General features: G+C 62.9%; 3 protein-coding genes and 1 long non-coding RNA gene across 8 annotated transcripts in view; 2 read left to right on the top strand and 2 right to left on the bottom strand.

Annotated features, from left to right (window-relative positions):
* CRY2 (cryptochrome circadian regulator 2) overlaps window positions 1-2662 on the top strand; it is a 35159-nt gene extending 32497 nt beyond the window's left edge. For both annotated transcript variants that reach the window (XM_025451959.3, XM_049096413.1), the window contains one exon: window positions 358-2662. The gene's annotated coding sequence lies outside the window, so the exon portion shown is untranslated. The remainder of the gene's footprint in view (window positions 1-357) is intronic.
* Window positions 2663-5151: 2489 nt separating this feature from the next.
* On the top strand, window positions 5152-23651 carry MAPK8IP1 (mitogen-activated protein kinase 8 interacting protein 1). Of its 3 annotated transcripts, none has more exons than XM_025451961.3 (12): window positions 5152-5309; window positions 15733-15838; window positions 17638-17949; window positions 19423-19504; window positions 19786-20598; window positions 20781-20856; window positions 21444-21616; window positions 21802-21911; window positions 22018-22134; window positions 22233-22303; window positions 22439-22537; window positions 22843-23651. In XM_025451961.3, exons 1-12 carry the CDS (start codon window positions 5209-5211, stop codon window positions 22913-22915), a joined length of 2133 nt encoding a protein of 710 aa, XP_025307746.3. In that variant the 5' UTR covers window positions 5152-5208; the 3' UTR covers window positions 22916-23651. The 3 variants fall into 3 exon arrangements, with proteins under 3 accessions (XP_025307746.3, XP_025307747.3, XP_025307748.1); XM_025451962.3 differs by lacking the exon at window positions 5152-5309 and adding an exon at window positions 14178-14655; XM_025451963.3 differs by lacking the exons at window positions 5152-5309; window positions 15733-15838; window positions 17638-17949 and adding an exon at window positions 18353-18571.
* Window positions 11389-17369, bottom strand: LOC112663282 (uncharacterized). 2 transcript variants are annotated; one of them, XR_007403465.1, is made up of 4 exons: window positions 17163-17369; window positions 15633-15808; window positions 12205-12412; window positions 11389-11803 (listed from the first exon to the last, which is right to left on the bottom strand). It is a non-coding gene; the product is annotated as an uncharacterized LOC112663282 (long non-coding RNA). The 2 variants fall into 2 exon arrangements; XR_007403466.1 differs by lacking the exon at window positions 17163-17369 and adding an exon at window positions 16851-17156.
* Window positions 23652-23729: 78 nt separating the features above from the next.
* On the bottom strand, window positions 23730-24519 carry C18H11orf94 (chromosome 18 C11orf94 homolog). Its single transcript, XM_025451970.3, has 3 exons — window positions 24353-24519; window positions 24042-24115; window positions 23730-23886 (listed from the first exon to the last, which is right to left on the bottom strand). The coding sequence occupies exons 1-3, from the start codon at window positions 24454-24456 to the stop codon at window positions 23765-23767; spliced, it is 300 nt and encodes a 99-aa protein (XP_025307755.1). The 5' UTR covers window positions 24457-24519; the 3' UTR covers window positions 23730-23764.
* Between the last annotated feature and the right edge of the window lie 2635 nt (window positions 24520-27154).

Raw genomic sequence — 27154 nt, 5'->3', positions numbered from 1 at the left:
GTGTCTCTGGCCACTATGTCTTGATTTGAAAACTGCCCTTGTCCTATCAGGGAGTATCACCCAGGGCCCCAGGTGAGTCTGGTGTATGGCCTCCTCTCCCTCCTCTCCTGCCCTGAGGCCTGGCGCCAGGAGGCTCAGAAGGTGTGCAGGGAACAGCCTGTCCTGTGTCACTGCCTCAGAGGGACTGTGTTCAGGCCCCCGCTGGCTCCCCAGGTGCTGTGGCTGGTGCAGTTCACATGAGGCTCTTCCTAGTTTTCAGCCTGAGTGTCCCCAGGGAAGCAGCCAGAGGAGTTTGTGTCCCTCGGCAACCAAGCAGCCTTCTGAATGCTTCTGTTTGCACTTGTTTTTCTCTTTCAGCTGCAGCACTGTAGCTCCGTGAGCAAAGCCTGGGAGCCCGAACAGCCACCATGGCAGCAGAGTGCAGCCTGCAGGAAAGCTGGTCATCGACAGAGACTGAGCGAACATGTGTGCATGTGTGTACGCGTGTGCGGAGGAAGAAGTGGTGTGCCTGTTTGCGTGTGCATGCATCTGTTTACACTCTTGTGATTCTGAACACTGTTTGGGCTGGAGGGACACATGTAGCAGCTCACCTCAGCCTCCAGACACCAGGCTAGAGGTCATGGCAGTGACTTTCAGCCAAACCTGTCCCTGTGACTAGCTGCCTTGTCTGAATCGAAGAGTAGTAGGACCCTCGCTGGGTTTCTGGCATCTGCTCCACCCTACTCTGACCCTGAGCCCCCCTCCTTCCCTCTCTCATCGCATCAGACTGAGGAGCAGGAGGGCAACATTGCTGGCTCTTGTCCAGAGCGTGGGATTCTAGCGGCTGGAGCCCTGCTGAGGTCCTGCTTTAGACCCTGGAGGCTGGGCAGGCTGGAGGAGACACATGCTGTCCAGACACAGTCACCAGGTCTGGCTTCTTTCTGATTTTAAAATCTCCTGCCACTGGGTCCTCCAGACCCCTCCTCAGGCATCTGGGACTGAACATGAGGCTATAAACAGATCTGAAAACTTACCACCATCATAGGGAGGTACACCCCAATACCTGACTAGTGTGCCATATACACAGTACTGTAGACGCTAGCCTAAAAAGTGCATCTACCTTTCTGGGACTGAAAACCTAAAGTTAGGAACTGAATCCCAGCTTTTACTGTTCCTTCCTCAGAAGCTGAGAGCCAGCCTCAGTGCAAACTGTGGAGACTCAGTGCCTCCACTAGGAAGAAGCCAGGTTCCTGGTGGTAGAAAGCCCCCTGGCTCCCCTGGCCACACCATAGTGCTGCCATTGAGGTCAGCTGACACTCAGCCAGGAAAGCCATTCTGTCCTGTGGTCTGTAGGCTTCTGGGGCCTGCCTGGGACTGGTCAGCATCCAAGCTGCTGTGTCAGCTCTCCCAATAGCTGGATACCAGGACCCTGGCAGACAGACTTGGGTGGGAACTGCCAGGGACAGTAGGGAAATGTCTAAGTAGAGATCTCACCCAGCCCGCCAACCCTTCCAGAAGCAGCAGGTGGGAGGTTTGACCCAGAGAAGCCAAGGCCTTGCATTCCAGGAGTGGCCTGGCCTCCCACCTCAGTCCTCCCACTGTTGAACGCCTGTGTTGAGAAAGACATAATGAAAAGGACTGTATGGTCAGCTAGAGCAAGTCTTCCTTCCACCCTGTGGCCTGCACTTGAGCCACAAAGAGTGTGTGTGTGTGTGTGTGTGTGTGTGTGTGTGTGTACAGATGTGTGCGTAACTGAGAGGCTAATTCCTCTTTGAATTTTTGTCCTCACATGTAACACTAAGCTGGCCTCTGGGCCTTTTCCTCTCTACCTCCCCTGTGACCTTTCCCAGCCTCATAGCTGTTAACTCCCTTGGCCCCTGCCCTGTCCTTCATTGTCCTCCTCTGTCCTCAGACCAGAACCCTGGGGTCAGGCCTCTGTCTCCTACAGCTGTCCAGCACATTGACAGGCTTCTTCCTGAGATGTCCTCAGGTTTTCTCAGCCAGAGAGCTGCCTTTAGAGTCCAACTGTTGTATGTATGTCACCCTCACTAAAAATGTCCCACAATATTGTGGGGGAAGCAGGACACAGGTGATGGTATATACTCAGAGCAGTGGGATGGTTGGGGTCTTCTCTGTTCCCTTAGTTCCAGCCAGGAGGAAAGAGAATTGGGGTCTGTTGCCAGAAGGGGAGTAGAATGAGTCTGGAAGGGCTATTTTGAGGAATTGCGAATGCCAGAAGGCTTGGGGCCAGAGTCAGTATTTGTTTAGCAGCACCTTCAAATACAAGGATGATTCCCTTTTCCTGCCTATTAGATGATGGCCCACTTCCCTGAGGTACAAGTTGGCAGGACCACCTCCCCCTACTTCACCATCCCTGGCAAGCTGGCCCATTCCCAGTGGAATAGAGGGGTCTACTCTGGGATGGGGCAGGGCAAGAGGACAGTGCATCCCGTGGCCCAGAGCTCCACGATTGCTTCATGCCTCCCCTCTTCTGGCCCAGGTGTCCTCGGGGCTGCCATAGAGCATTGACCCAAATCCTGATCCAAGGGCCAGCATGGGGAAGAGATGGTCGCAGGCAAAATGCACTTTATACAGAGATTTTCTTATTACTGGGAAGGTGTGTTTCTCCCACAGTTTGTGAATATTCACTTGTTTCATAAACATCTGATCCTGTCTGAGCAAAGCTGTGTTGTCATCAATCTTGTGGGAGGTCTGGGAACCAGGGGTCAGTAAGGCCGAGCTTCTCACCCCTCCTCAGAGTTGGCAGGGAGGAGAGGGATGGGTAGAGATGGAGGAAGCAGGAGACCCCTAGGAGCAACCAGAGCAGACTAGTGGCAGCTCCAGAGCTTGGCCAGAGTTGGGGAGTCAGTCAGCCAGAATGGTACAGAGTACTCCAGGCCTAAGATGAGGTTCCCGAGTGCTATCCTGCAGTGCCTCTGCCTCTCAGGCCACCTAAAGTTCCAGGGCTGAGGATCAGTCAGTGGCAGCAGGGCTCTCTCCAGGCCCTCAATCCATCCTTTATCTTGATTCAGCCACTTAAGCACCGTGTGGTGTGCAGGGGATGCAGGCGGCAAGCACGGACTCTGGCTGGGTGGTTGAGATCTGCCCGCAGCCAGGCCCAGGGCCTGGATGCTGGCTTTGCCTCATGCCATCTGGCCAGAGAGCGGCCTCTCTCTGCAGCATATGTGGGCTTTTCTATGATGGTCTCTAGCCTTGGGCCACAGAAAGACTTTTGTTAATACACCACACCCCAACTTCGTGTGGGCAGGGGCTCAGAGAGGGCCCAAGGATACACAAAATGCCCTGCACAGAATGAGAAAGGGGGAAAAGGGAGGAGCTTGGGGTTCATTTCATTCTTAGATCTGCTTTGAAGCTCCTTCCCACCAAGACCTGGACCTGCCCGTCCCCCCTCCCTTCTCCTGGCTTCTCTCTAATGTGACTTTGGCTTGGCCTCAGGAGCTACAATAGCTTTGTTCTCCAGCAGAAGATTCTGGAGAATGAAGTTGTCTTACACACACACTCCTGACCTGAAGATGCTCCCAGCTGAGGCAAGCACACACTCTTAAGCAACAATTATTAACCTCTAGGCCAAGACCACTTCCTGGAAGCAAAAGCCAGGCATCTGAGCAGAAGGTGGCTACTGTTTGGTCCTAGTGAAAGGAGGCTGAGCCAAGATAGCAAGAAAGGTAAAGTGGCCACTCCTCTGGGCCCACAGGCAGGGAGAAGAGCCTTTGGCAGTAGGTAATGGGATGTTCTTGGGGCTGGAGGTGGGGAGTTGTTTCCTGCAGGGCACGTGACTGCAGCTCCTTTCTGGGTGCTACATTGAAGGAAAAGGGAGTGGTGTGACCAGTAGGCAGTCCAGATTTGCAAATAGGATCCCACAAGCTGTGAAACAGTTTGCCCCTTCTTCGGAAAGAAGTAAGGACAGAGCCTCCGCAGTTCTCAGGAGGCCAGAGAGACCAGTGAGGTTTGGTCAGAGGCTCTTGACCCACCAAAGCTGGGGCCCTAGCCTTGCCAGCAGTTTGAGTGTCCAGCAGTCTGTGTTCTGTAAAAGAACTCACAGGCTTAGCCCTCGTAGGGGAGAGACCAGAAAGGAACCGTGGCCCCAAACTAGCAGGGGTAGAGGTGCTGGAAGGAACAGAAAAACCATAAGAAGAATCCCAAGAAGTCAACCATGGCAGCAGGAGGAAAAGTGGCTCCTACTCTTAGAATGTGGGAAACCAGCTATGGGGTGTCTGTGGGTGCAAATGAGAAGTTCTCTGCAGGAAATGCAATTGAGAGAAATCTGGGAAAGTCCTGGTGTGAGGGAGGAGAAACAGAGAAGCCTAGAGAAAGGTTCAGTTCCCCATTAATAACTGGGTCAATCTTTAGAGAGAAAATCTTCTAGGGAGAGTCCATGAGAGGGTCTCCTCAAGGGGACAGGACTGGGTGAGACCTGGGTTCTAGGCAGAGGTGGGGTATTCCCTGCCGCCGGTGACAACATATTTGTATTACTTTTCATCCTCACAACCACGAGAGGGACCATTACTGTCCTCATTTCACAGATGAGAAAACTTAGGATCCGTGAAGTCACTAATGCAAGGCCACACCACCTATTCACTTGGGAAGCCAGGCTGTGACTTCACACCACCTGACTCCAACCCCGGCTTGCCCTGGGAGCCCACGCCGACACCATGTCGCCTTCCTCCTCCTTCCTCCATGGCCCTCCGGTCCTGCCCGCCTTCTTTGTCTGCTGGCTGGGGGCCACTAGGGCCCAGGGGACCGGGTCCCGCCATTAGCTCCCTCATGCCCGGGCGCCAGGCCCCCCCGAGGGCGCAGAGCCCGCACCGCGCGAGGGCTTTGCGGGAGGGGGAGGAGGGCGGAGGGATCCGCGTGGGCGCGGGAGCCGCGGGGGCCGCCGCTTCAGCACCTCGGAGAGCGCCGGGGCGGGGCCGGGGCGGGGCGGGGGCGGGCCGGGGCGGGGCCGGGGCGGGGCCGGGGCGGGGCGCACGAGACCCCGGCGAGGGCCCGGGGACGCGCGGCGGCGCTCGCGCCAGTCCCGGGAGCGGCGCGCGGTCCGGAGCCGCGCCCTGCCCTGCGCAGGTGCGCCCGCCGCGCCCGCCCCAGCCCGAGCCCCGCGGCGGCGGCGGCCTCTCCGCGCGCCCGCCTCCGTCCCCTCCGCCGCCGCCGCCTTCGCCGCCGCCGCCTCTGCGCCGCGCTCCGCCCGGATGGCCAGGGCTGTGCCGGGGAATGGCGGAGCGAGAGAGCGGCGGCCTGGGCGGGGGGGCCGCGTCCCCGCCTGCCGCCTCCCCGTTCCTGGGGCTGCACATCGCGTCGCCGCCCAATTTCAGGTGAGAGTCCCCGGCCGCCGCGCCCCGCCCTTCGGCCCGGGTAATCTGCGCCGGCCCCCGCCGCCCCCCGCCCCCCGCCCCCAACACGCACACACCGACCCGGGGAACGCAGGGGCTGCGCGGGGAGGGGGTCTCCTCCCTGGGCAGGGTCCCCAGAAACCCCCTCAGCCCCCCGTCCCGCCGGATAGCCGCTGCAGAGCCAACGGTGCGGCTCCCTCCGCCATTCCATGCCCCAGGCTAGGAGATTCTAGAGGGAATTGGAGGGGGGGGCGCAGAGGCCGCCTTCTCCCCCACTTTGGGACTGCGGCAGGGCCTGGGGTCCGGATTGAGACAGCGGAGGAGGCAGGCAGGCTAATGCTCTGCTTCTGCCCAGTCCACAGGATTCTGAATAGACATGGGTGCGGGGATGGGGTGCCTCGTGGCTCCCAGTTTCTTGGGGCAACTGACAACCTTGGTGCCGGAAGGAGGAAGTCGTGGGCCCCTCCCCCAGCCCTGTCTGGTCAGAGGGGCCTAACTCCCAGGACTGGCATGGTCAGGACCCCTGTGGACTTGGGTGGGCAAGCACTGACCTGGTCAGGTGTGTGCAGGCACGGAAGGCTCCGACCCATTCAGGAGACACTACGCCCAGCTTTGGTTGAGGGAGTCTGGTTTGGACAGCCCAGGAGTAGCCAAGGACACTGGGTGGAAGGTTTCCCTGCTGGAGCAGGTCCCCAGGACCGTGGTCTGAGCTCCCTTTCTCCCCCCTCTCTGCCGGTTTTCTGCTATTAGGCAATTGGGAGGTGGATTTTAGGGAAGTGGGCAGTGGGTGTTGTGGGCAAGGGATGGATATCCCTCCACCATAATCCTGGCCCCATTTGGAGAGGAGGAAGAAGACAGTGTAACTGCTCCAGAGCCTAGGAGGAGGCCTAGACGTACCCCATTGTTTCTCCATCTAATGAGCCGGCGCCTTCCCCTCTCCTGGGCCCCCCACCCCAGCTGGGCCCCAGCTGGGCTCTGGCGCCAGCCCCTCTCTGACCAAGGGGTTGCTGGCTCCCTGGCCCTCAGGTGGGTAGGAACCCCTGAGGATCTCTAATGGCATCAGCAGCAGTAGAAACTTCCCTTGAGGCCCTGAGCTGAGAAGCTGGGAAGACCAGAGGGAGGGGACCAGATGGAGGAGGCCAAGTGTGAGGGCTCCAGGGCCGGGGCCTTTGTGATTGGTGCCTCTTGAATAATGAGGCTGAGGTCTGAGACCAGTTTCCCCTGGCCAAGCTGCCAAGAGGCAAATATTGCCTTCCTGCAGTGGAACAGCTGAGAGGGACCTGGGTTCAAATTCGAGCTCCACCACTTGCTAGCTGAGCGACCTGACAGTCCCATCTGACAGGTGAGCTAATATTGATTCCTTCGTGTGCATCAAGTCGGTGCTCAACAAGTGTCTGCCCTCCATGCTGGTGAGCATTTATATAGCTCATCACTGCTCGGAGCTTTCCCAGGGGCAGGCTCGTTTACCCTCATGGCCGTGGGGGTCGGTCTGCCCATTTTATAGATGACAAGATCGAGGTTCAGCAGGCAGTGGTTTGCCTGAGGACCCCGCAGAAGTCAGAGCCTCGGGCCGTCTCTGGGTGTTCAGTCCACTTGGTCGCCAGGCCCTGTCTGTGGCCCGGAGGACAGCTTTGCCTCCCTCCACCTGCTTCCAGACCCCCAGGTGACAGTGCCCTCCCCTGGCAGGCAGGTTATCCTGGATGCTTTAGTGAGAGGGACTGATGAGGTGGATGCCAGCCAGTGAGTATGCACTCTGGGCCAGGTGGGTGAGAACAGCAGTGCGCCACGGCCAAGGCGTGGGCCAGCCCTCCAGGACACCATGGCCTGGCCGTGGGGACAAGGGCAGCTTCTGGAAATAATAAGGGCAGTGTCTCCAGCCCCACGTGGCCTACCCTGCCTACTCCAGCAGCCCCCGCTGACCTTTCCCTTGTCCTGCCTCGCCTGGCCCCTCACCCAGCTCGGGATAACCCTGGGTGTTGCCGCTCTCTCGTGGTCATGGATCCGACTGGCCTGGGTGTGCAGGCTGGCTCAGCCTCCTTAGCTGTGTGCCCCAAGACTGTTGGCTCCTGCTCAGGACGGTCCTGGGACTTGGATGGGACACGTGTTGAGTGTTTCAAGGGCTGCGGAGAGCTGCGTTCACGCAGGGCTGTGGTTGTTACTGTGTGTGTGCCCCCAGCACTGCTGTCAGCTTCCAGAAGGCATAGGAGGCAGTCCCTAGACTTCGGCCTGCCCAGTGCCCGGCACAGAGTAGGCGCTCAGTAATGCTGTACTGGGTTATTATGAAGGATCAGTTGTGCGCTGTCCTCCTGGAGCTCAGAGCATAACAGTGCGTGTTGTCAGAGGATAAGGGGGTGGGGGGGACGCTGGCCCCGGGGAGGCGCTCACTTTGCCCAGCACCCTCCCAAGGGCTTTCTACGCAAGAGCATCCTCACCAGGGCTGTATAAACAGAGCGTTACTATTATCCCCACTTTGCAGATGAAGAAACGGAGGCAGACAGAGGCTAGGGTGGCAGAGGTGGGGTCTGAATGCAGGCAGTCTGGCTTCAGGGCCACCCTGAAAAGGGGGAGCTCTGGAATAGCGGGGGCTGGTGTGCAGGGAGTAAGCACGGGGTGGACGTGGAAGCCGGAGAGGGAGCATTTGTTTGCTGCTGGTTGGTTTAAATAGACAGGTGTTCCTTCTTTGCTCCCCCTTCTGATTGTAGAAATGCTCCATCCAGTTACCTGCAGTTACCTCCAGATGTGGTATCGGGGGAGGGATTTCACTTATTTTACGCACTTCTATGATCATTTGACATCTTACTTCTGCAAGGAGCATAGGTCACTTCTGTAACTTCCAAAATTAGACAAGCGAATTTAAAACTCAAGTGATACCTGTTCATTGTAAGGAAAACTCCAGAAAAGAGACTTTAGAAACGTACCCAACGCATACACTGAGCTGGGTAGGTGGGATAAAGGGGAGGGACAGTGGGACGGTGCCTGTGGGGCGACGCCGGGTGCCCATGGGCAGTCCAGCGGGCAGCCCGCCCTGGACACGTGGGAGGAGAGCCGTGGATGAGGGGACCTCAGAAACCTCCTCCTCCCCGCCACCCCTCCCCGTTTACTGAGGGGGGCGCAGGAGATGGCGAGTGGCAGACCCTGGGCCTCCTGGCTGCCGGATGGTGTGGCTTTTACGTCGCCCTGCTGCCTTGCGGATGGAGCTGTGGCCACCGAGGGGGGCGCAGAGAGCTCCTCATTCTCCCCCCAGGACGGTACACATGTGGCTGTTCCTTTGGTCACTTGACTTTGCACTTTGGCGGCCTCCCTGGTCAGCTGCTCCGCAGGCGCAGGCACTGCCCGACCATCATGCAGGTGGCCGTGTAGAGGGGACATGGACAGACAGACGAGGGCTGGCCAGAGCGGCCAGCAGGGGCGGTCAGAGGCCCAGGGCCCCGCCCCGTCGGAGGCGGCAGGGCTTCAGCAGGAAGGGCAGCCCTGGATGGCTGTCTCAGGAGGGTCGCTGGGCCCTCCTGCCTGGGACCTGGCAGGGGGGGGGGGGGCAGGAGGGGACAGGAGGAAGACTGGGGGGCTGGCTTCACCCACTTGCTGAGGTATGTGCCCTGAGGGGTTGGGGCGCCAGGGGTCCGGGTGCTGGGCCCCTTGGGGATGGGACACCCTGTGGGCCATGAGAGGCTTGGTGGGCACGGAGGCAAAATTAGGAGGAGACCTCCTGAGTTTGCAGAGGGTGACCCTTCCCTGGGGACCCACTGGAGCGTTCGGGGCAGGGCATTGGGGGAGGCGCCTGGGGCGCCTGGAGAGGGTGGGGCCAGACCACAGATGCGGGGCGGCCCAGCTTAGAGAGCCCCACTGGGGCCTCAGAACATTCCTACCCAGGGGGCAGCAGAGAGCAGGGAGCCGGCCGCAGGTTCCAGCAGCCCCGTTTCCGCCGGGTGACTGCAAAGCTATTGCTGCTGGAGCTGCCCTCCCCCACCCTAGGCTCTGGGCAGCCCCCCAACCCAGCGAACCCCCAGTGTGGGGGCGCGGCGTTGACCTGCCTCACTTGCTGGGACAGGGCCACGGCAGGGTGCCCCCCCACCACCACCACCTCTTTGATGTCTGAGCCTTGAAGTCGGTCTCAGGGTTCTTGGCTTGGGCTCCCCGCACCATGGATCCTACAAAATGGGGTCACCGCCACCAGCCCTGCTTAGGGGCTCTTACCCATTCTAGGATGTGATCTCTGTCCCCTGCCCCCCTCTTGTATTTTCATTGACAAAGTCTCCAGCAGCCCTGACGTGGGCCTGCCCACTGTGGCCCAGGGAGCTGCCAGCACGGTGCTTCACTCCTGCGCCTTCCGCCCTCCTTCCTGCCTTGGGTATCTGGGGGTGGTGGTCCCCGGGGGGTCCCCCGGCTCGGGCCCTGTGCATGATCAGAACCAGGGTTGGGAGTCGTTGCCCAGGGGACAGCGAGGGCCCGGCCCTCAGGAGAGCCCACGCCAGGCCAGCAGCCCGGGCCCAGTGGCAGCCTTGCGCCAGGCTGGTACGACCTGTCCTGCCAGGTTCTCGGGCAGCAGAGGAGGCAGATCTCCCCAGAGCCCACGGCGTCCTGCACGCGATTCCACCCACGGGCCCGCGATTGCTCCATCGGCGAGTTGCCCCCTCACGTGTTCGCGCCCAGGCCGCATCCTGTCGCCAGAGAGACCCTGTAACCTTCCGTCCCTGCACAGCCCGGCCGGCCAGCCCCACGCTGAGCTGTTTGGTTGTTCTGTGTCGTCTGTGGTTACGTGGAAGACGCGACGTTGTGCATAAAGGTTCCCCACGTGGGATTGTTTTCTCAGGGCAGCTTTTCAAAAACCAAAATCACTGGATCCCACAGCTCCGAGCGCTTTCAACACACCAGACCCATTATAACCCCAAGTAGGGATGGGCCCTCAGGACTTGTTTCCGGGCTTGGACTCCGTTTTTCACCAGCAAGGACTCCAGTGTGGACACGGCCAGGGAAGGAGAGGTAGAGACTGGAGGGATCGCCCTGGCCTGACCCAGCGTCCACTCAGAGCTGAGGGCTGGATGCAGAGGGAGGTCTGAGGGCTCCCCCAACCCCGGCGACCCTGGTCCCCACCGGCACCAGCTTCCCAGGCCTCTGTACGTTCTACCCCAGGTTCTGACACGGGTGGGGCTGGAAGGGCAGCTGACCTAGAGAATTCCACGGGGAAAATCTAGAAAGACCAGTGGTTCATTCTGTCAGCATTTATGAAGTACCTACCAGGCACCACGTTGATCAAGACAGACATGGCCCCACGGCCTCTACTGGGAGCCCTCACTGGTCGCAGAACCCAGAGGTACAATCACAGTGATCCAGAAACACCAGCAGGTGGGCCGAAGAGAGCCCGTAGCAGGGCTGTCTGGCCTGGGCAGGGAAGTCATGGAAGGCTTTGGGAGAGCCGTGGGGCCGGAGCCGAGAGAGCTGGAGGGGGGTAGGCAGGGCAGGGGGGCGATGACACCCCAGGGTAGCGGAGGGCCTACTGAGCCTTCAGGCCACAGGGAATTTCCCTCAGGGCCAGGGGGAGCTACTCTTAGGATTCTGAGCTGGGCGGGGGTGACCAAACCAGATTTGCGTGTTAGGTGTTGCTGTTGGCTGCCCAAGGGAGGACGTCCTGTAGTGGGGCCAGAGGGAAATGGGGAGCCTGGCCTAGCGGAGAACCCATGGGAGCCACCTCTTTGCTCGGCACTCTCAGGGTGGCAGAGGGACAAGCTGGACACTTGAACCCCAGATGCTCTCTGTCATGAGAGGGGCCCGTGGGGCACCACGGCCAGGACCCAAGGTCACTCAGCTGGCCTCCTTACCTCCCTCCCAGAGAGCCGGGAACGGGAAGGCCAGAGCGGCCTCTGGACAGCCAAATGCCTGGCTCAGGTTTGGCCTTGCTCAGCTAAAGCCTCAGCACTTCGCCACTTAACCCTTACTTTGCACACACTCCTAACTCAGCCCGCTCCGGGGCTGAAACGGCAGATTGGAGAGGGCTGGGCTGCCGTCGGTGGCCCAGGGACAGCAGGGAGACGTGACAGCATGTGGAAGGGAAGAGGACACGTAATAAGCATGAGAGCATGAAGGCGTATTTATTTTGGAGAGCTCGTGGCAGGAAGAGGTGGGGAGCACGGGGCGGTGGGCGGGGGCAGCGTGTTCAGAGCGCCGGGAGGAGCCAGCCTGGCCAGAAGGAAGGACTGGGGCTCCCGAAGGTTCATGCAGGGAGAGGGGGTCTCAAATAGACCCCAAAGGTGAGGGAGGTCTCAGGAGAGTAGACACACGACACAGAGCCACCAAATGTTAACACGGATGAGACCCGAGCGGGCAGGCAGGTCTGACGGACTGGACAGGCTGCCTCTGAAGGCGAAGCCGCTGAGGCCTCCCGATCTGGAGGTCAGGGATGCCGACCTGCACAGGCGGCGTGACTCAGCTTGAGGTGGCCTCCCGGTGCTCAGGGCTCCAGTCTCGGGGCACAGGTGGGCCTGTGGGATCAGAAGAGGACCTCTCTCCCTCCTCCCCTCCAGCTTTTCCTCCCTCCTCCCTTCCTCCCTGCACTTGCCTTCCTTGAGCCTAGAGGGCCCCAGGGTCTATGAAACTTTCCCCCCAACAAGCCTCCCTCCCGCTCCACACCCCCCCCCCCCCCGCCCCAGACCCAGAACATCCAGTGCCTAGAGAAACAGGAGCTCAGGGCAGAGCCAGGGCGGGTTGGGGGGTGACTTGCAAAGGGGACCGCTTGACCAGTCCATCCCCTTGTTCCTTGGCCGTGACCCCCTCACAGCACTCTGCAGTTCACAACCGGCCCACCCTGTTAATCCCCGAGGCGCCCTCGAGGTGGGTGGGCAGGTGTAGGTCGCCTCATGTTATATATAGGGGAGCCACAGACCCATGGCAGCTGCCGTCTGAGCCTTAGGGTTCCTCATCTGGAAAATGGGCAAAACAAGACCGTCTCGCCAGATTGTAGTGAGGATTGAAGGAGATGCAGAGCACGGAGAGGTTGGCGGCCGGGGCGAGGCAGCTGCTTAGGAGATGGAGAGGCCGCTCCTCCTCAGTGAAGGAGTCAGGATTTGAACCCGCAACTCGTGCCATCCTGCCTCACTTATGAGAAAAAAAGTCAGTTAAAAGAAAGTGCCTTCACCCACCCCGCTGGATCTGGAAACCAGTGCAGGCTTTGCAGCCCAGCTCCGCGCTTTCCCCCCACTGCCCGGTTAACCTCGGTGCCCTTAGCTGCGAAGAGGCTACAGCTGTCCCCACCTGCCCCCACCCCTGCCATCCTGGGACGTGGGATGCGGGGCACTGCGGAGCGCGTAGAGATGAGCGGAGAAAGCTCCCCTGCATGCAGGCCTGCCCTGAACACCTCGGTTTGAGAGGAGCAGGTCGACACGCTAAGGATGTCCCCTGACAAACGTCTAGCAGGCGTGTACTGCGTGCCTCGTGTGTGCAAGACGACCTCACCAGCTCTAGCCTCCAGGAGCATACAGTCCACGTGGAGCTGGGAGGGTGGGGACATGCACGCATCACCCGCTGGGTACAAGGGCGGGTGACGGGAGCCCCATCCACCTTTGGAGCGGCTTGGTATCTTGATGGGGTGTCTGATGGAGGCCCGGGCCTGTCTGTCCCACCGCACTGCCTGCATCCATGCAGATGGTGACACCCAAGGCCGGAATGATGGGGACCGGGGAGTGTTGCCAGGGCTGTAAGGCACTGGCACAGGGAAGCCAGGAGGGCTTTCTGGAGGAGTGGGCTTAACCAGGCCTTCTTCCAGCAAGCCTGGGTTGAGCAGCCTGCCAGGTGCCCCAACGGAACACTGGACAGCCGGGGAGGCGGGTGCAGGAGGGGCAGGCCGTCACACACAGCTGGAGGCCTTGAATGCCAGGCCAAGGAGTCTGCCACTAGCAGGGAACCTTAGGGAGTTTGGAGTGGGAGGCAGAAGGGTGTTGTTTCTGGCAGCTTTGCCTGATGGTGGATGGGTGGGGTGCTTCCGGCGTGGGGACACGGAGCTGAGCGGGCCATCGGGGAGGCCTGGGGCTGCGGAGGCAGGAGCTGGGCTGGACCGGCAGAGGAAGAGGAGGAAGAGGAGGTGCGCAAGGACTAGTGGCAGAGTAGGGGGGCACCAGAGGGCACCTCCGGGTGGGATGCCAGTGGCCCTGCGGCTCTCTGGTGCCGGCGGAGACCCTGTCCAGGCAGCCGGGGTGTAGTGACCACTTCCGTGGGGCCCGATTCTCCTCCCCGGGCCCGAGATGCTGTGTGGCACTGGTCAGGCAGCTGGGCCGCTCTGGCTTCTGGGCCGGCCCAGCGCCACCACCCGCCCCCCGCCCCCCCCCACCCCACCCCCCCCCCCCCCCCCCCGCCCCCGCTTCCACACCGCACCTTCCCCAGCCAGAGGCTGCCAGGCCCCGGGCTCCAGGTCAGAAGCGGCCTCAAGGAGCACCTGGTCTGTGCAGCTCCCTGGTCCTGGTCGGATCCCGCTGGCGCTGAGCTTCTGTGGCTGGCACTTGGCGGGGACAAAAGCCTTGGCCTTCCAGCCCTGGCCTGAGGGGTCCGCACCTGGGCCACCCACCCCTCGCCCTGGCTGTGCCGGCTCTGGGGAGGGGAGGGTCCTGCATCCCGCTACCCCTGGCGTGGTCACCCACCACTGCTCTTCCGCCGCCGCCTGGGCCCACAGAAGCCTCCCCAGGAGGTGTGAGGGCAGAGCGCGCGGCCGTGTGGGTGGGGGCGTCCAGCCCTGGAGAATTTCCGAAGCCCCCCCACCTTCCCACCAGGCACCCTGAATGTGGCGCTGGCCCTTTAAAGCAGATCAGGGCTGGCTTTTGGGGGGAGACATCCCAGATTTCTGCCATCTGCTTACAAGCCTGGGCCAGGGAGGGGGGCCACCGCAGCCCCCACAGGGGCATTGGAAGGGCAGGTGGAGCCAGTGGCATCGATTGCAGTAACCCGATCCCGAGGGGGAGGTGGCAACGACACGGTGGCTTCAGCGCCACAGCCACAGCCGGGCTGGGAGGGAAGCGGCCTGCAGCCGAGGGCTGGGCTGGGAAGTGCTGGGGCTGGGGCCCGGGTCGCGGTCGCGGCGGCCCTGCCTCTCCTCCCGGCCCATCTATTTTTAATGAGCTCCCGGGGCTTCTGCAGCGGGCAGGACGCGGAAAGGCAGGCCCAGGCGGTGGAGGCCCGAGGCCCCAGCCCTGCCCTGAGCCCTGGCCTCCCAACCCTTCTGGGCATGAGAGGGTGGCCCTGGGGCCCTGCAGCCCCCCAGCCGGGCAGGGCTCTCCATGAAGCTGGTGCTGAAGATGGATTCCAGCCCAGACAATGACAGCTGGTTGGAGGATCAGTGGGAGCGCTGGTAGGGGGCATAGGGGTCGGTGGGGGAGGGGGGTCACTTGGGGGGCAGCTCCATGGAGCTCTGGGGCTCTGTTTGGTCTGACTGAGGCAAGAGGCCGTGAGTGTGGGCCTCCTAAGCTCCCCGGGGGTTGGGCCACCACCTATCCTGGGTGACCTTGGACTCCTGGGTCTCCGTTGTTCTGTGCCTCAGTCTCCTATTCATGTTTGGGAAAAGGCTCAGAATTTGCCCCAACTTCCCCAACAGAATTCTCCTAAATGTCCCACCCACACCAAACCAGGTGGAGTGCCCAGGGCTGGGGGTGAGCCAGGTATAGGGGACAAGCAGACAGTTGCTGCAGTAGGGTGGGGGCACAGGGCTGGCCCAGGGGCTGGGGCAGAGAGGGTTCTAGCACAGCCAGTTAGAGTTGTGTTGATGTGCTTTGGTCTGTCTCCTGAACTCATGACACCCCTAGCCCCAACCCCGGGTCTTCTTCAACCCCTCCGCAACCTTCTGTTCAGGGTCTGTGCGCTGGGCAAGTGATTTTGTGGTTGAAGAGATGAAACAGAGAACACAGAATGGAGGTGTAGTCTGGTGGAACAGGCTGAAACTCGCCACATTGACACCAGATTTCCCTTCACTTGCTCCCAGGGCTTATGAGGCATTGGCCTTCCTGGGCTGGGGGCATGGAGCACTCTCCTGAGGCTGGGGAGGGGCCTCTGCCAGCATCTCAGGGTTTTGTCGCTGCAGGGATTGCATGAGGGAACCCCCTGCTCCAGGCATCCCTTGGAGTCCCTTCTCAACTCTGCATTCTCCGTGGGTGAACTGGCCTCGGCACCTGCCTTGACCCTGGGAGGCACTTCTCTGGCAAAGCCGAGGCTCTGACCAGCTGGGCCTTCTAGGCACTGCCTCCTGGTTGGCAACAGAATGGAGAGCTCCCAGCCGGGAGGAGCTGAAGTAACCCGGAACCTCCCCCTTTCCCTCCCTCTGGGGGCTGTGACCTGCCTTCAAGGGGCCTTCCCCTTGGAAGAAGTACTAGGAGACTTCAGTGGGCTAAGTAGTCCTCCTGGGTTGGTAACTTTGGCTTCCTGTCCTCACCAGGCTCACCCATGACATCAGCTTGGAGGAGTTTGAGGATGAAGACCTCTCAGAGATCACCGAGGAGTGTGGCATCAGTCTGCAGTGCAAAGATACTCTGTCCTTGCGGGTAAGAGCGGGCTCTCAGGAGCCCTGGGGGGTGCGGGGGGCAGGGTGGCTCGGGACACGAGTGAAGGCATCCCCAGATCTACAAAAGGGCTTTCAGGGTCTGTATGGCGTCCTCATTAAATGAAATGACATCCAGGAAACACATCCCAGTATAACGCTTGACACATCTTGGGTGCTCGACCAGGATGTTTTGGTAGTTTTTGCCAGGCGCTAAGGCAAGAGGCAGTTCCCTCAACTGCTCACAAGAAGGGAGAGGGCAGGAGGTCTTCAGATGTAGGGCGGTAGCCATTAGGGCCAGGGTTAAAGGATCCAGGACTACCCTCAACCCTTCCCAGAGGGCCTTGGCAGAGGGCCTGAGGCAGAGCAGGGTGGAGGCGGGTGGAATCTGCAGTGCTTTGGGATGGCAATAAAGAGCCAAGGCACTCCCTCAGCTGCCATTGCACCAAACCACACCACGTCGCCCCGCAGACCGCCCCGCAGACCCTCCCTGGGCCTCCGTTCTAAAGGCTCCTCTGGAGGGTTAACGCGGTGTTGCCACTGCTTTCGGCCTCTGGCTTTGTCATAGGACAAATGGCTCTCTGTTCCCTAAGTTGTGAGTCCTGCCAGGAGGTCCTCAGCATCTAGGTAGCTCGGGTCGGATAGGGATCCCCCTGTGTCTTCTTGGAAGAAGGGGCCACTGGCCAGGAAATGGGAGGCAAAGCACCAGGCCAGATTGCAGAGCCCGGAGCTCCTGGGAGCCCCCTGGAGGGAGTGTGGCCACCGCAGACATGGTATCAGTCCGCAAAGGAGAGCTGCAGTGTGAGGTGGGGTGGGGTGCCTGTCTCTGGGTGACCCCCTGCTGCCTGTTACAGAGATCCTATAAGCCCTGCCAGGCAAGAGGAAACCAAGGGGTGGGGATAACGCTGCAATCCCCCCCCCCCCCCCCCCCGCCCCCAATCCTCCCTGCTCTGGCCCAGCCAGCAAGGGTGGGGAATGGTCCCAGGGCGCTGACTAGCTTCTGTAAGGCCGCACACCTGTTTGGGAATCCCGCACCCTTTCATCCCACGTGCACCAGCAGAGTTTGGGAAGGGCTGGTCCCTGCAACCAGCGGGGTCCCGGCGGCAGTACTAGCCAGAGGGGTACCCTGTGGGCCTCAGACAAGCTCGGGGGGCGGGGGGGGGCTTTCACACGCTCCTGCCGGCGAGCGCTCACCGCCCCGGGAAGCGGGGAGGCAGGGAGCTGGGAGGGAATTGGAGGCCCGGGATCTGTCCTGGGTGCCGGGGAGTCAGAGGCAGAGCGGAAACTAGACGGGAATTACGGAGGTTTGGGACGGCCCGAGGGCGCACCTCAGGTCGGAGGACCCTCCGCGGGGCGGGTGCCCCTCCCCCCAGCACCCCTCTTCCGGCCGCGCTTCGCTGCTCCTGTTCGCCCCGCCGCCCTCCCTCCATCCCTTGTGGGGCCCGAACTCCTAGGCGACCCTGCGTCCCCATGGCAACAGCGGTGACCTCACTCTGGGCTCGGCTTACAACCCCGGTGAGGTCACCGGCCGTTGCCAAGGGAACCGGAGGGTGCCGAGAGTCGGAGGGGGGCACCGCGGGAGGGGGCGCTGCGGCCTACCGAAGGCGCCCGCGGATTGGTCCCGCGCGTCCTCGCGCCCCCCCCCGCCGGGCCCCCCGCGCCCTCCCGGCCCCCCCGGCGGCGGCGGAATGGACTCGCCCGCGCGGGGGGCGGTGCGCGGCGGCCTCGGCCCCGCCCCGCCCCGCCCCGCCCCGCCCCCGGCGCGGCCCCGCCCCCTGACGCCCCTCCGCCCGCGCCGCGCAGCCCCCGCGCTCCGGGCTGCTGTCTGGGGGCGGCGGCGGCGCGGGGAGCCGGCTGCAGGCCGAGATGCTGCAGATGGACCTGATCGACGCGGCGGGCGACACTCCCGGCGCCGAGGACGACGACGACGAGGAGGAGGAGCGCGCGGCGCGGCGGCCGGGAGCGGGGCCGCCCGAGGCCGAGCCCCGCCAGGAGCCGGCGCCCCGCGGCCAGGGCCAGGGCCAGGGCCAGGGCCAGGGCCAGGGCGGCGGGGACACGTACCGGCCCAAGCGGCCCACCACGCTCAACCTCTTCCCGCAGGTGCCGCGGTCTCAGGTGAGGCGAGCGGCGCGGGGCGGGGCTGGAGGGGCGGCGCCCCGGGGCGGCGCGGGGGCGGGGAGCACGTCGGGGAGGCGCGAGGGGCCGCGGGAGAGGGGCCTGCCGGGCGCGCGGGACCCCAGGCGGGCGGGTGGGATCTGCCCTGCGAGCGGCCGCGGCGGGCCGACGGGCTTTGGAGCCTCGGGGAGGCTGAAGGGGTGAAGGGACGGGACGGACAGTGGGGGGACCTGGGTAGTAGGCGAGCAGGGGGCTCGGGAGCACAGGGCAGGCCTTTGAGGGCTAGTTGCAGGAGTTTGGAGCTCGGGCCTCAGGCTGGGGCGCGGTTTCCCCCAGGGGTGTGGGGCCCCAAGAGGAGAGCACCTGAAGTGGTCCTTGCGGGCGGGGGGAGGTCATGGAGGGTTGGTAAGAGGAGGAGATGGGGACCTCGGAGGCCGCCGCCAGAGTGAGATGTGGGCAGCTGGGAGTTCCCGGAGGCAGGGGAGAGACAAGGGAGGTGGAGCTGCCTGGCCGAGTTGGGGGCCCAGGGCCCCTGGGCTGGGTGGCTGGATGCCAAGGAGGGTTGAATAGGGTGGGGGAGAGCCGGCTGTGGCCCTTTGTCTTCCAGGCCCAGTCAAGAGAGGTACAGACGAGGGGCTCGGGAGGTGGGGCTGCGGGTGAAGGGTGCAGGGGCTGCAGGGAGAGGATTGGCCCCTTTCCCACAAGTCTCTGGGGTGGATTCTGGCAGCCAAACTCCTGCATGTGAGAGCCTATGAGTGTTCCCAGGGGAGGGGGCCTAAATAGTGTGTGTGGGAGCCTTGCCTGGAGGCATGGTGGAGAGGGGACCCAGGACACCAACCGCGTGGGGTGGGCAGCCCGAGAGATCCAGGAAGGCAGGCCGCTGACAACTACATCTGTCATTTCTCAGTCATGTGCTCCTGGAGGGGTGGGGGAACCATGTTATTGATTCATCATGTGGATGATTCATCCCGGTCCCCCAGGCCACCTGCTAGGAGACCCTTCCTTGCCCTTTTTTCAACTTTTCCTAGAATGTCCCTGCCCCTTCCCTAGATCATAGCTTCCTGAGTTCCAGGACTTGGCTGGAAGTGAGCATCTACCACAGAAAGCCTCCATGTCTGGGACTGGGGGTCTGGCTCTGTCCCCAGATGGCTCTTGCTTCTCCCTCACTCCTCCCCCCTCCCCAGCACACATATTGGCCATCAGCACCTTTGCTGAGGCTGATAAGAGCATCTCCCCAAGGGTTGGCCAGCTTCCCAGAGCCAGTAGGTCTGGCCAGGAGGGCCATGACTTGCCACCCCTCCTGCCTGTTTGAAGAGGGTTGGGGGTGAGGCCCTTGGCCAGTGTGTATGTGTGTGTGTGGCGGGGGGTGCAGCAAACGCCCTAGGGATGGCCTGATGGGGGCAGGGCCAGGGCCTCCCTGTGCCGGGCACTGTTGACTGCTTCTGTCACAAGGGCCTTTTGTTTTCTGCACAGGACACACTGAATAATAATTCTCTGGGCAAGAAGCACAGTTGGCAGGATCGGGTGTCTCGGTCATCATCACCCCTGAAGACCGGTAAGTCTTCCTTCCCTTACCCGGACCTCTACCTGCCCTGACTCAGTTTCCCCTGCAGAGAGCAAACCTGGGCAATCTCTCCATCTTGCCGAGTTGAGGTAAACTGCCCGTCCCATAGCCTGGAGCAGGCCCATCTGAAGTCAGCTGGGGTGGGAGTGAGAGCACTGGCCCCGGAGCCTTCCCCTGGTTTCTGTGTCCCACATGCTGAGTGGAGGGGGCAGGTGGCCTGGGAGTCAGGGACGAGTCCACCTGCCTTTAGCACTGACCTGCCTGCTCTCCAGGGGAGCAGACGCCTCCACATGAGCACATCTGCCTGAGCGATGAGCTGCCGCCCCCGAGCAGCCCCACCACCACCAAGGACCGAGGCACCTCCACCGACAGCCCTTGCCGCCGCAGCACCGCCACGCAGATGGCCCCTCCCGGCGGCCCCCCCGCCGCCCCGCCGAGTAGCCGCGGCCACTCGCATCGAGATCGCATCCACTATCAGGCGGACGTGCGGCTAGAGGCCACCGAGGAGATCTACCTGACACCGGTGCAGAGGCCCCCGGACCCTGCGGAGCCCACCTCCGCCTTTCTGCCGCCGGCCGAGAGCCGTATGTCCGTCAGCTCCGATCCAGACCCTGCCACCTACCCCTCCACCGCGGGGCGGCCGCACCCCTCCATCAGCGAGGAGGACGAGGGCTTCGACTGCTTGTCGTCCCCGGAGCGGGCCGAGCCGCCGGGCGGAGGGTGGCGGGGGAGCCTTGGGGAGCCGCCGCCACCTCCACGGGCCTCGCTGAGCTCGGACACCAGCGCCCTGTCCTACGACTCGGTCAAGTACACGCTGGTGGTGGATGAGCACGCACAGCTGGAGCTGGTGAGCCTGCGGCCGTGCTTCGGGGACTACAGCGACGAGAGCGACTCGGCCACCGTCTATGACAACTGCGCCTCTGCCTCGTCACCCTATGAGTCGGCCATCGGGGAGGAATACGAGGAGGCCCCCCGGCCACGGCCCTCAGCCTGCCTCTCCGAGGACTCCACGCCCGACGAGCCCGACGTTCACTTCTCCAAGAAGTTCCTGAACGTCTTCATGAGTGGCCGCTCTCGCTCCTCCAGTGAGTCTGCAGCAGGCGCGGTAGGGGACCTGGGATGAGGGAGAGCCAGACCGAGGGTGTCCCTGGAAGGTGGCCTGGCCCGCCTACCTCAGGGCATCGGGACTGAGCACTTGCTACTGCCCCCCACCGCAACCTCAGCCGGAAGTGGGACGGTTCTTCTCCAGCTCACCCCCCTCGTACAGGTGCGGAGTCCTTCGGGCTCTTCTCCTGTGTCATCAACGGGGAGGAGCAGGAGCAGACACACCGGGCCATATTCAGGTAAGAGCAGCAGGGTTGGGGTGCCCAGGCAACACTGGGGCCACCTGCCCCCACCCCCATGCCCCTGCCATCTCTGCGTGGCCTGGACGCAGCCCCCAGCACTGGCATTCCTCCCTCCACTTGGCTCCAGGGGGATGGCATCCATCGTGGTGGAACTCAGAGCAGGGTGATGGGAGGGGATGGGTCAGTGCAGTGTGGCCTTTCCTGCGTTGCCAGGGTCCGGGATGGAGCACGTAGTGTGGCTGGGGGCCGGAGCCCCAGAGGGCACCCAGCAGAGATGATGCCCGACCACACCAAGGCACACTCCTCACCTCCCTCCCGGGGAAGTGCTCCCTCCCGGTTACCTCTGGTTCCCCTGAGTGGCTGTGGGCACTTCCTCCCTTAGCCCGCCAGCTCAGTGGCAGGTGCACGTCTGTGTGATCTTACTCTCGCCCAGGAACTAACGTTATCACAGGCTCGGGAGACTTCGAGGGGGTTTATTGAACTAGTGCTGCTGTTGTGGCCACCTGACCTCAGAGCAGCGTGGCGAGCAGATGGCTCGGGAGGCCCTGGAGCTGAATTCCTCACGTGCCCTTGGTGGGGGACAGGTTTGTGCCTCGACACGAAGACGAACTTGAGCTGGAGGTGGACGACCCCCTGCTGGTGGAGCTCCAGGCCGAGGACTACTGGTACGAAGCCTACAACATGCGCACGGGCGCCCGGGGCGTCTTTCCTGCCTACTATGCCATCGAGGTCACCAAGGAGCCTGAACATATGGCAGGTAGTGTCCTTCCCCTCCTCGCCATTGGGCCCCCGTCTGCCCTTCCCTGACTCGCTGCCAGGAGACTTCACACCGTCAGGAAGGGCCCTCGCAGAGATGACATTAGGCCCAGCCCAGTTGGGACATCTGGGGTTGGTGGCCCCTCCGCTGGCACTTCCACTCCTCACTTCGCGCTTGCCTTCCAGCCCTGACCAAAAACAGTGACTGGGTGGACCAGTTCCGGGTGAAGTTCTTGGGCTCGGTCCAGGTCCCCTACCACAAGGGCAACGACGTGCTCTGTGCCGCTATGCAAAAGGTGCCTGTTCCCTGTCCCCTTGGAGGGGCGCTCACCCCCAGCCCAGTTCCCCTCCTCTTCCGGGGAGAGGGTCGCCCAGCGCCTGATTCCTGTCCCTCCCCCCCAGATCGCCACCACCCGCCGGCTCACCGTGCACTTTAACCCGCCATCCAGCTGCGTCCTGGAGATCAGCGTGCGGGGCGTGAAGATCGGCGTCAAGGCTGATGATTCCCAGGAGGCCAAGGTGACCGCCCTGGCCCCGGCCCCCAGCCCCGCCACCAGATCTCCCACCCGTGGCCCCTGCGGGCTGATGATGCCCTGCCTCTCTTCTCCCTCCCGTAGGGGAATAAATGTAGCCACTTTTTCCAGTTGAAAAACATCTCTTTCTGTGGATACCATCCAAAGAACAACAAGTAAGTGGGAGGGGACAGAGAGTGAGGCCTAGGGGGGCGGCCCGGAGCCATTACGGTAGGGTGCGGGTCTGCGGGTATGCCTGGAGGGGTCTGGGCCCTCATCCCGCCTTCACACAGACGGCTGCCCTCCCGCAGGTACTTTGGGTTCATCACCAAGCACCCCGCTGACCACCGGTTTGCCTGCCATGTCTTTGTGTCCGAGGAATCCACCAAAGCCCTCGCAGAATCCGTGGGGTATGTCCGTGTGTGTGTCCTGCCGAGCACCCAGCCCTGGAGTGCACCCTAGTCCTCCTCACAGCTCTCCACGCCTCGTGGCCTGGTGTCAGGGCTGCGGGGTCTGGAGGAGCCCCCAGACGTTTTGGTGGTTGGGCCCTTCCTTCGACTGAAGTCTTCCCCGGGAAGCACAGTGTGTAGAGAACAGAGCCAAGCAGCTCGGTTGGGGGGACCCTGAGCCCTACCCAGGGACCCCGAGGCTCCAGTTTAAAAGCCTTGGGTGGAGAGCCCGTTCTTCCCGTCACGTGTGTCTGCCTGCTTCCTAGGAGAGCTTTCCAGCAGTTCTACAAGCAGTTCGTGGAGTACACGTGCCCCACGGAAGACATCTACCTGGAGTAGCAGCGCTGCCCGGCCCTCTACATCCCCCGGGCCCTCGGGCCCGCGGCCAGGACAGCTGGCTGCTGACAGGACACAGCACCGCTTGAGGAGGGGCACCCGTCACCACCAGAGGATGGGGAAGTGGGGGCCTCTGGCCGAGGGTGGGGGAGGGCGGGGTTTATGGGGAGAGGCAAATGCAGTTTATTGTAATATATGGGACTAGATTCATCTATGGAAGACAGAGCAGGCTGCCTGGGGATTGGGGGGTTGCTGGGCTGAGGGGTGTCAGGCCTCTGGCCAGGAAGGATGTCCACTGCAGGAGCAGAGGGCCCTGTTGTCGCGTCCTGGGCCTCACTTCCCCTGCTGGGCCTCCGGCTTTCTGGCAAAGGCTCCTACTTTGACGAAGCCCGTGCCGCCCGCCAGTGCCCACCCCACCCCCAGCTCCCAACCCCAGCCGGAGGCCCTGAGCTCAGGCTGAGCCCAGCCACCTCCCCAGGACTTCGCAGCAGGTGGGGGTGCGGTCCCTGTTCCCAGCTCTGTCACTTGTGTGGCCTCCGGGTGGCCGTCACGCTGGCCCCTGGCACGGGTGGGACCTCGCCAGGGAAGAAGAAAGCTGCGGCAGGGCCCCGTCCCGGCAGGAAAAGGAGGCTTCTCGACTGGCCCGGGCCAGCCAGGGCCTCTTGGCTGCTTTGGCCGTAGCCCCAGCTTGGTCCTGCCACCCTGGCCACAACTATTAAAGTGCCATTTCCTGTCTGGACCGCAGTGGGTGTGTCTCGTGCCCCCTGGCCCCCGCCCCCCGCCCCCCGCTGGTGTCTGTGCCAGGAAAGCCCAAGCCTTTGCTGCACAGAATAGCTTTATAAGGGGCTCCCGTCACAGGTGTGCGTCGTAGTAATACTCAGCCATGTCTGGCCCGTCCCGCTTGCGCTGCTGGGCCCGGGAGAGGAGGGGGCGAGGGCCTCGTGGCCAGGGGTGCTTGGGTCGAACCCCATAGTCTAGGGAGAGAAGAGGGTGTGGGTGGCTGGGGGAATCAGCCGAGGTCACCCCAGAACGGTGCCGTTTGGGATGACAAGACCCCGGGGCTGGTCGTGGGCGCCCTCCCCTAGGGCACGTGTCCCCATCAGGGCCCCGGGCAGGGCTGAGATCCTACCATCCACCAGGCCGGAAAGTGGCTGCGAGAGTTCCAGAGGGGCTGATAATTCTTCAGGAACAGATTGCTGAGGCCTGTGGGAGATGTTGGGGTGCTCAGCCCTGGCTCTGGAGGCCACTACCACCTCCCTGTGAAGGCTCAGGGTGGGGGACTGGTGAGCCTCGACACCCAGGATCGTGGTGCCAGCCAGCCCCCCTCTGCGGGGAGGGGAGCGGGAGGCAGCACAACAGAGCCCCCCACCTGCCAGGCCCCAGCCCCTGGGGGCCCCTGACCCTCGGCCCCCCCCCTCCCTCCCGCCCTCCCGGAGTTACCTCAGTGGCTGGGGGTGGAGGAGTGCAGCTGCCAGGATGAGGTAGAGGAGGAAGAGGCTCAGCCCGGCCCTGGGGTACAGAGCCCCCAGCATGGTGAGAACCATCTCCTACCCGGGTCCCTGTCCCGGGCTTCTGCAGCCCCTCCCCCCCAAGGATGGAACTGCTGCCAACCCCCAGGGCCACCTCACAAAGGCCGCTGGTTCCAGGGCTCGGTGGCAGCGCCAGCCCCGCGGCTAGGCCCGAAACCTCCAGGCGGGGTTTGGTTTGGTTTGATTTTATTGACCCCGTCGGCCAACAGGTGCCAAACCACATCTGGCTCTAGTGTCCTTGCCCAAGGACTAAGGGCACAGACCTTTGGAGTCTGATCTCAGTTCTCATCCCAACCTTGCCTCTTGCGAGGTGGACGTGTCACAGTTGTGCGCCCCCGTTTTCTCGTCTATGTGAGGTAAGGTACACACGTGCGGGCCCGAGGTGTGGCCCACAGGGGAGGTCACACGGAGAGCCCCAACCATTCCCACTCTGCCGCTCGCCCCTGCCCATCCTGCTGCCACCACCGTCTCTCCTGGGTGACGCCGGGGGCGTCCTGCCAGCCGAAGGGCCCAGAGCAGGCCATGGGCCCACTCGGAGATGCCGCTGTGGGGGGAGCCTAAGAGACTTCCCCACTGTTCCCCCGACCTTCCAGCAGCCTGGCCCCGGGGCTCCACAGGCCCTGCCACCACCCCCGAGGCTGGACAGAGCGATCTGGAATTAGGTGGCAAAGCCTGCAACTTGCTGCCTGGAGTGGAAGCTTCCCGAGATTGGGACTGGTTTTGTTCACCGCGGGAGCCCCAGCCACTCCTGGTGGATGCTCAATATTTGTCGAATGAATAAACGATAGCATGGAGACAGTCTCGTCTCAGGCTGAGGCAAAGCTGTGGGGCCCTGCCTTTGATTCCTGCCCAGCCGGGTTCGGGCCACATGGGCCAGCTCACGTCAGGAGCCGGGGCCTTCACACACCCCCAGGCCCCATCCACACACACCAATGGAATCCGAGCCTGAGGGCCGAGCAGGGCTCTGCTTCGGAAACCCCGTGGCTCCGAAGACCGCAGACCTCCCGGGTCCGGCCCAGTCCTGTCACCGCCAAGGTGCCCGAGGCCCAGAGGGGCCTCCCTGGCTCCTGTCCTCAGGAACCCCGAGGCTCACGAGCGCTGGCATCTCTTTCACTGCAGACTGTGCCTCTGAGATGCCACCGTCTCCCTCCCTCTCTCCACGACCAGTCCCGAGGCCTGCCAGGGTTCCACCTCCACCCTGTCACACTCCCCCTGCCATGGCCTTCAGCAGGCTCCATCCTCTGTTAGGGCCCCTGCCCGCCCGCCGCTGCTCAGCTTCTGGCAAGGTCCGCCACAGCCCCGGCACCAGGCCGCTGGGAGGAGGTTGAAAGGGCCCCTTCTCCCTGCCCTCTGGAGGCAGGTCTGTTTCTCGCCAGGCCTGCGATGCCCCCGTCATGCCCCCGTCGGATTTGGCCCATGGCCTCCCGCCTCACCCCTCCTGCCCCTGCCGCGGCCCCCACTGCTGTGACATCACGTGCCCGCTGTGCTGCACACAACCTCCCCTCCCCGCCCAACGCGGATGCAGGGTGGACGCGGGGTCACCCGTTGGAAAGCCTCTTGACCGGAGGCCTCCCGGCCGGCGCGCCCTCCGCGGGTGTCAGCTAGGCAGCCAGCACCCCCGCTGGCCCACCTCTGCCCGGACTCCCGCAGGTACACGCTTCAAGCTATTGCCCACACCCCGGCGCTTATGTGTCCCCCGATCTGGGCGAGAGCCCGACAGCAAGGAGGCCTGCTTCCTCCTCGCCGCATGCGCAGCACCAGGCCCAGCGCCCGCTACAGGGCAGGTGCCCAGCGAGTCACTGCGCTCAATGGAAGGTCAGGCCTCAAGCTGTGAGCACTGGAAGGCTTGTCCCTTCACCTTCCGGCCCAGGAGCTGGGTGAGCCTTCCCCAGAGGTACCTGAGGGGAGCAGAGGGAGGTGGCACCCCCTCCCAGGGCTCCCCGCAGGGTGTCAGAGGACATGAGGCAGGGCAGAGGCTGGTGCAGATGGAGCCCTCAGAACTGAAGGGCCGCTCACCGGGCTAGAGACTCTAGCAGGAGAGTAGGGTCTGTCCAGAGGGCAAAGGGGACGGGGCGGAGGCGGAGGAAGGTGATAGTCCGGGCGGAAGGGCTGGGCTGCAGCTGCTCCGTCTGGGCCCTTGCACCCTCCCCAGCAGCGTGTGTGGCTCCAGGAGATGTGGCCACCGGGAAGCTGGCCGAGACCCCAGCTCATAAGCCCTGAACCTGCACCCGCTTCTCCCCAGAGCCTCTTGGGCTCCCGGACCCTCCAAGCCCACCCCCAGCATTGGCCCCAGGGCTGGCTGGTGCCTGATCTCCTCTGCTCAGGGAGAAGACCTCTTGCTGTCAAGTGAGGGCTCAGGGCTTGCCGTGTCCCCGAGCCACACCGGGCCCACCTTTCACCAGGCTCCACCCAGAGAGGCTGGCCTGCAGCCACCACCTAGGGCGGCAGGATCCACAGGGTCCTGGAGAAAGGGGCAGAGGCTCTGGCCAGAGGACAACAGGCAGCTGTCGCCCACTGCCCATTCGGCCTTGTCTTCTGTCACCAGGGACCGGTGAGAGGAGCTGAGTTTACGTCTGTAGCTTCCCACGTTTGATGACGCTTAAATCCCAGGTTTCTGTGGCCAGAGGAGCCCAGGTCCCAGTCTTGATAGAGGCTTCTCGGCCCAGGGACAAGTGCGAGCAGTAGCGGCTCCATCACCCGAGGGTGAAAAGTC

This window comes from Canis lupus, chromosome 18 (assembly GCF_003254725.2).
Source record: "Canis lupus dingo isolate Sandy chromosome 18, ASM325472v2, whole genome shotgun sequence".
NCBI lineage: Eukaryota > Metazoa > Chordata > Mammalia > Carnivora > Canidae > Canis > Canis lupus.
Note: the sequence above shows the minus strand (reverse complement) of the source record. Positions and strands in the feature narration are given on the sequence as shown.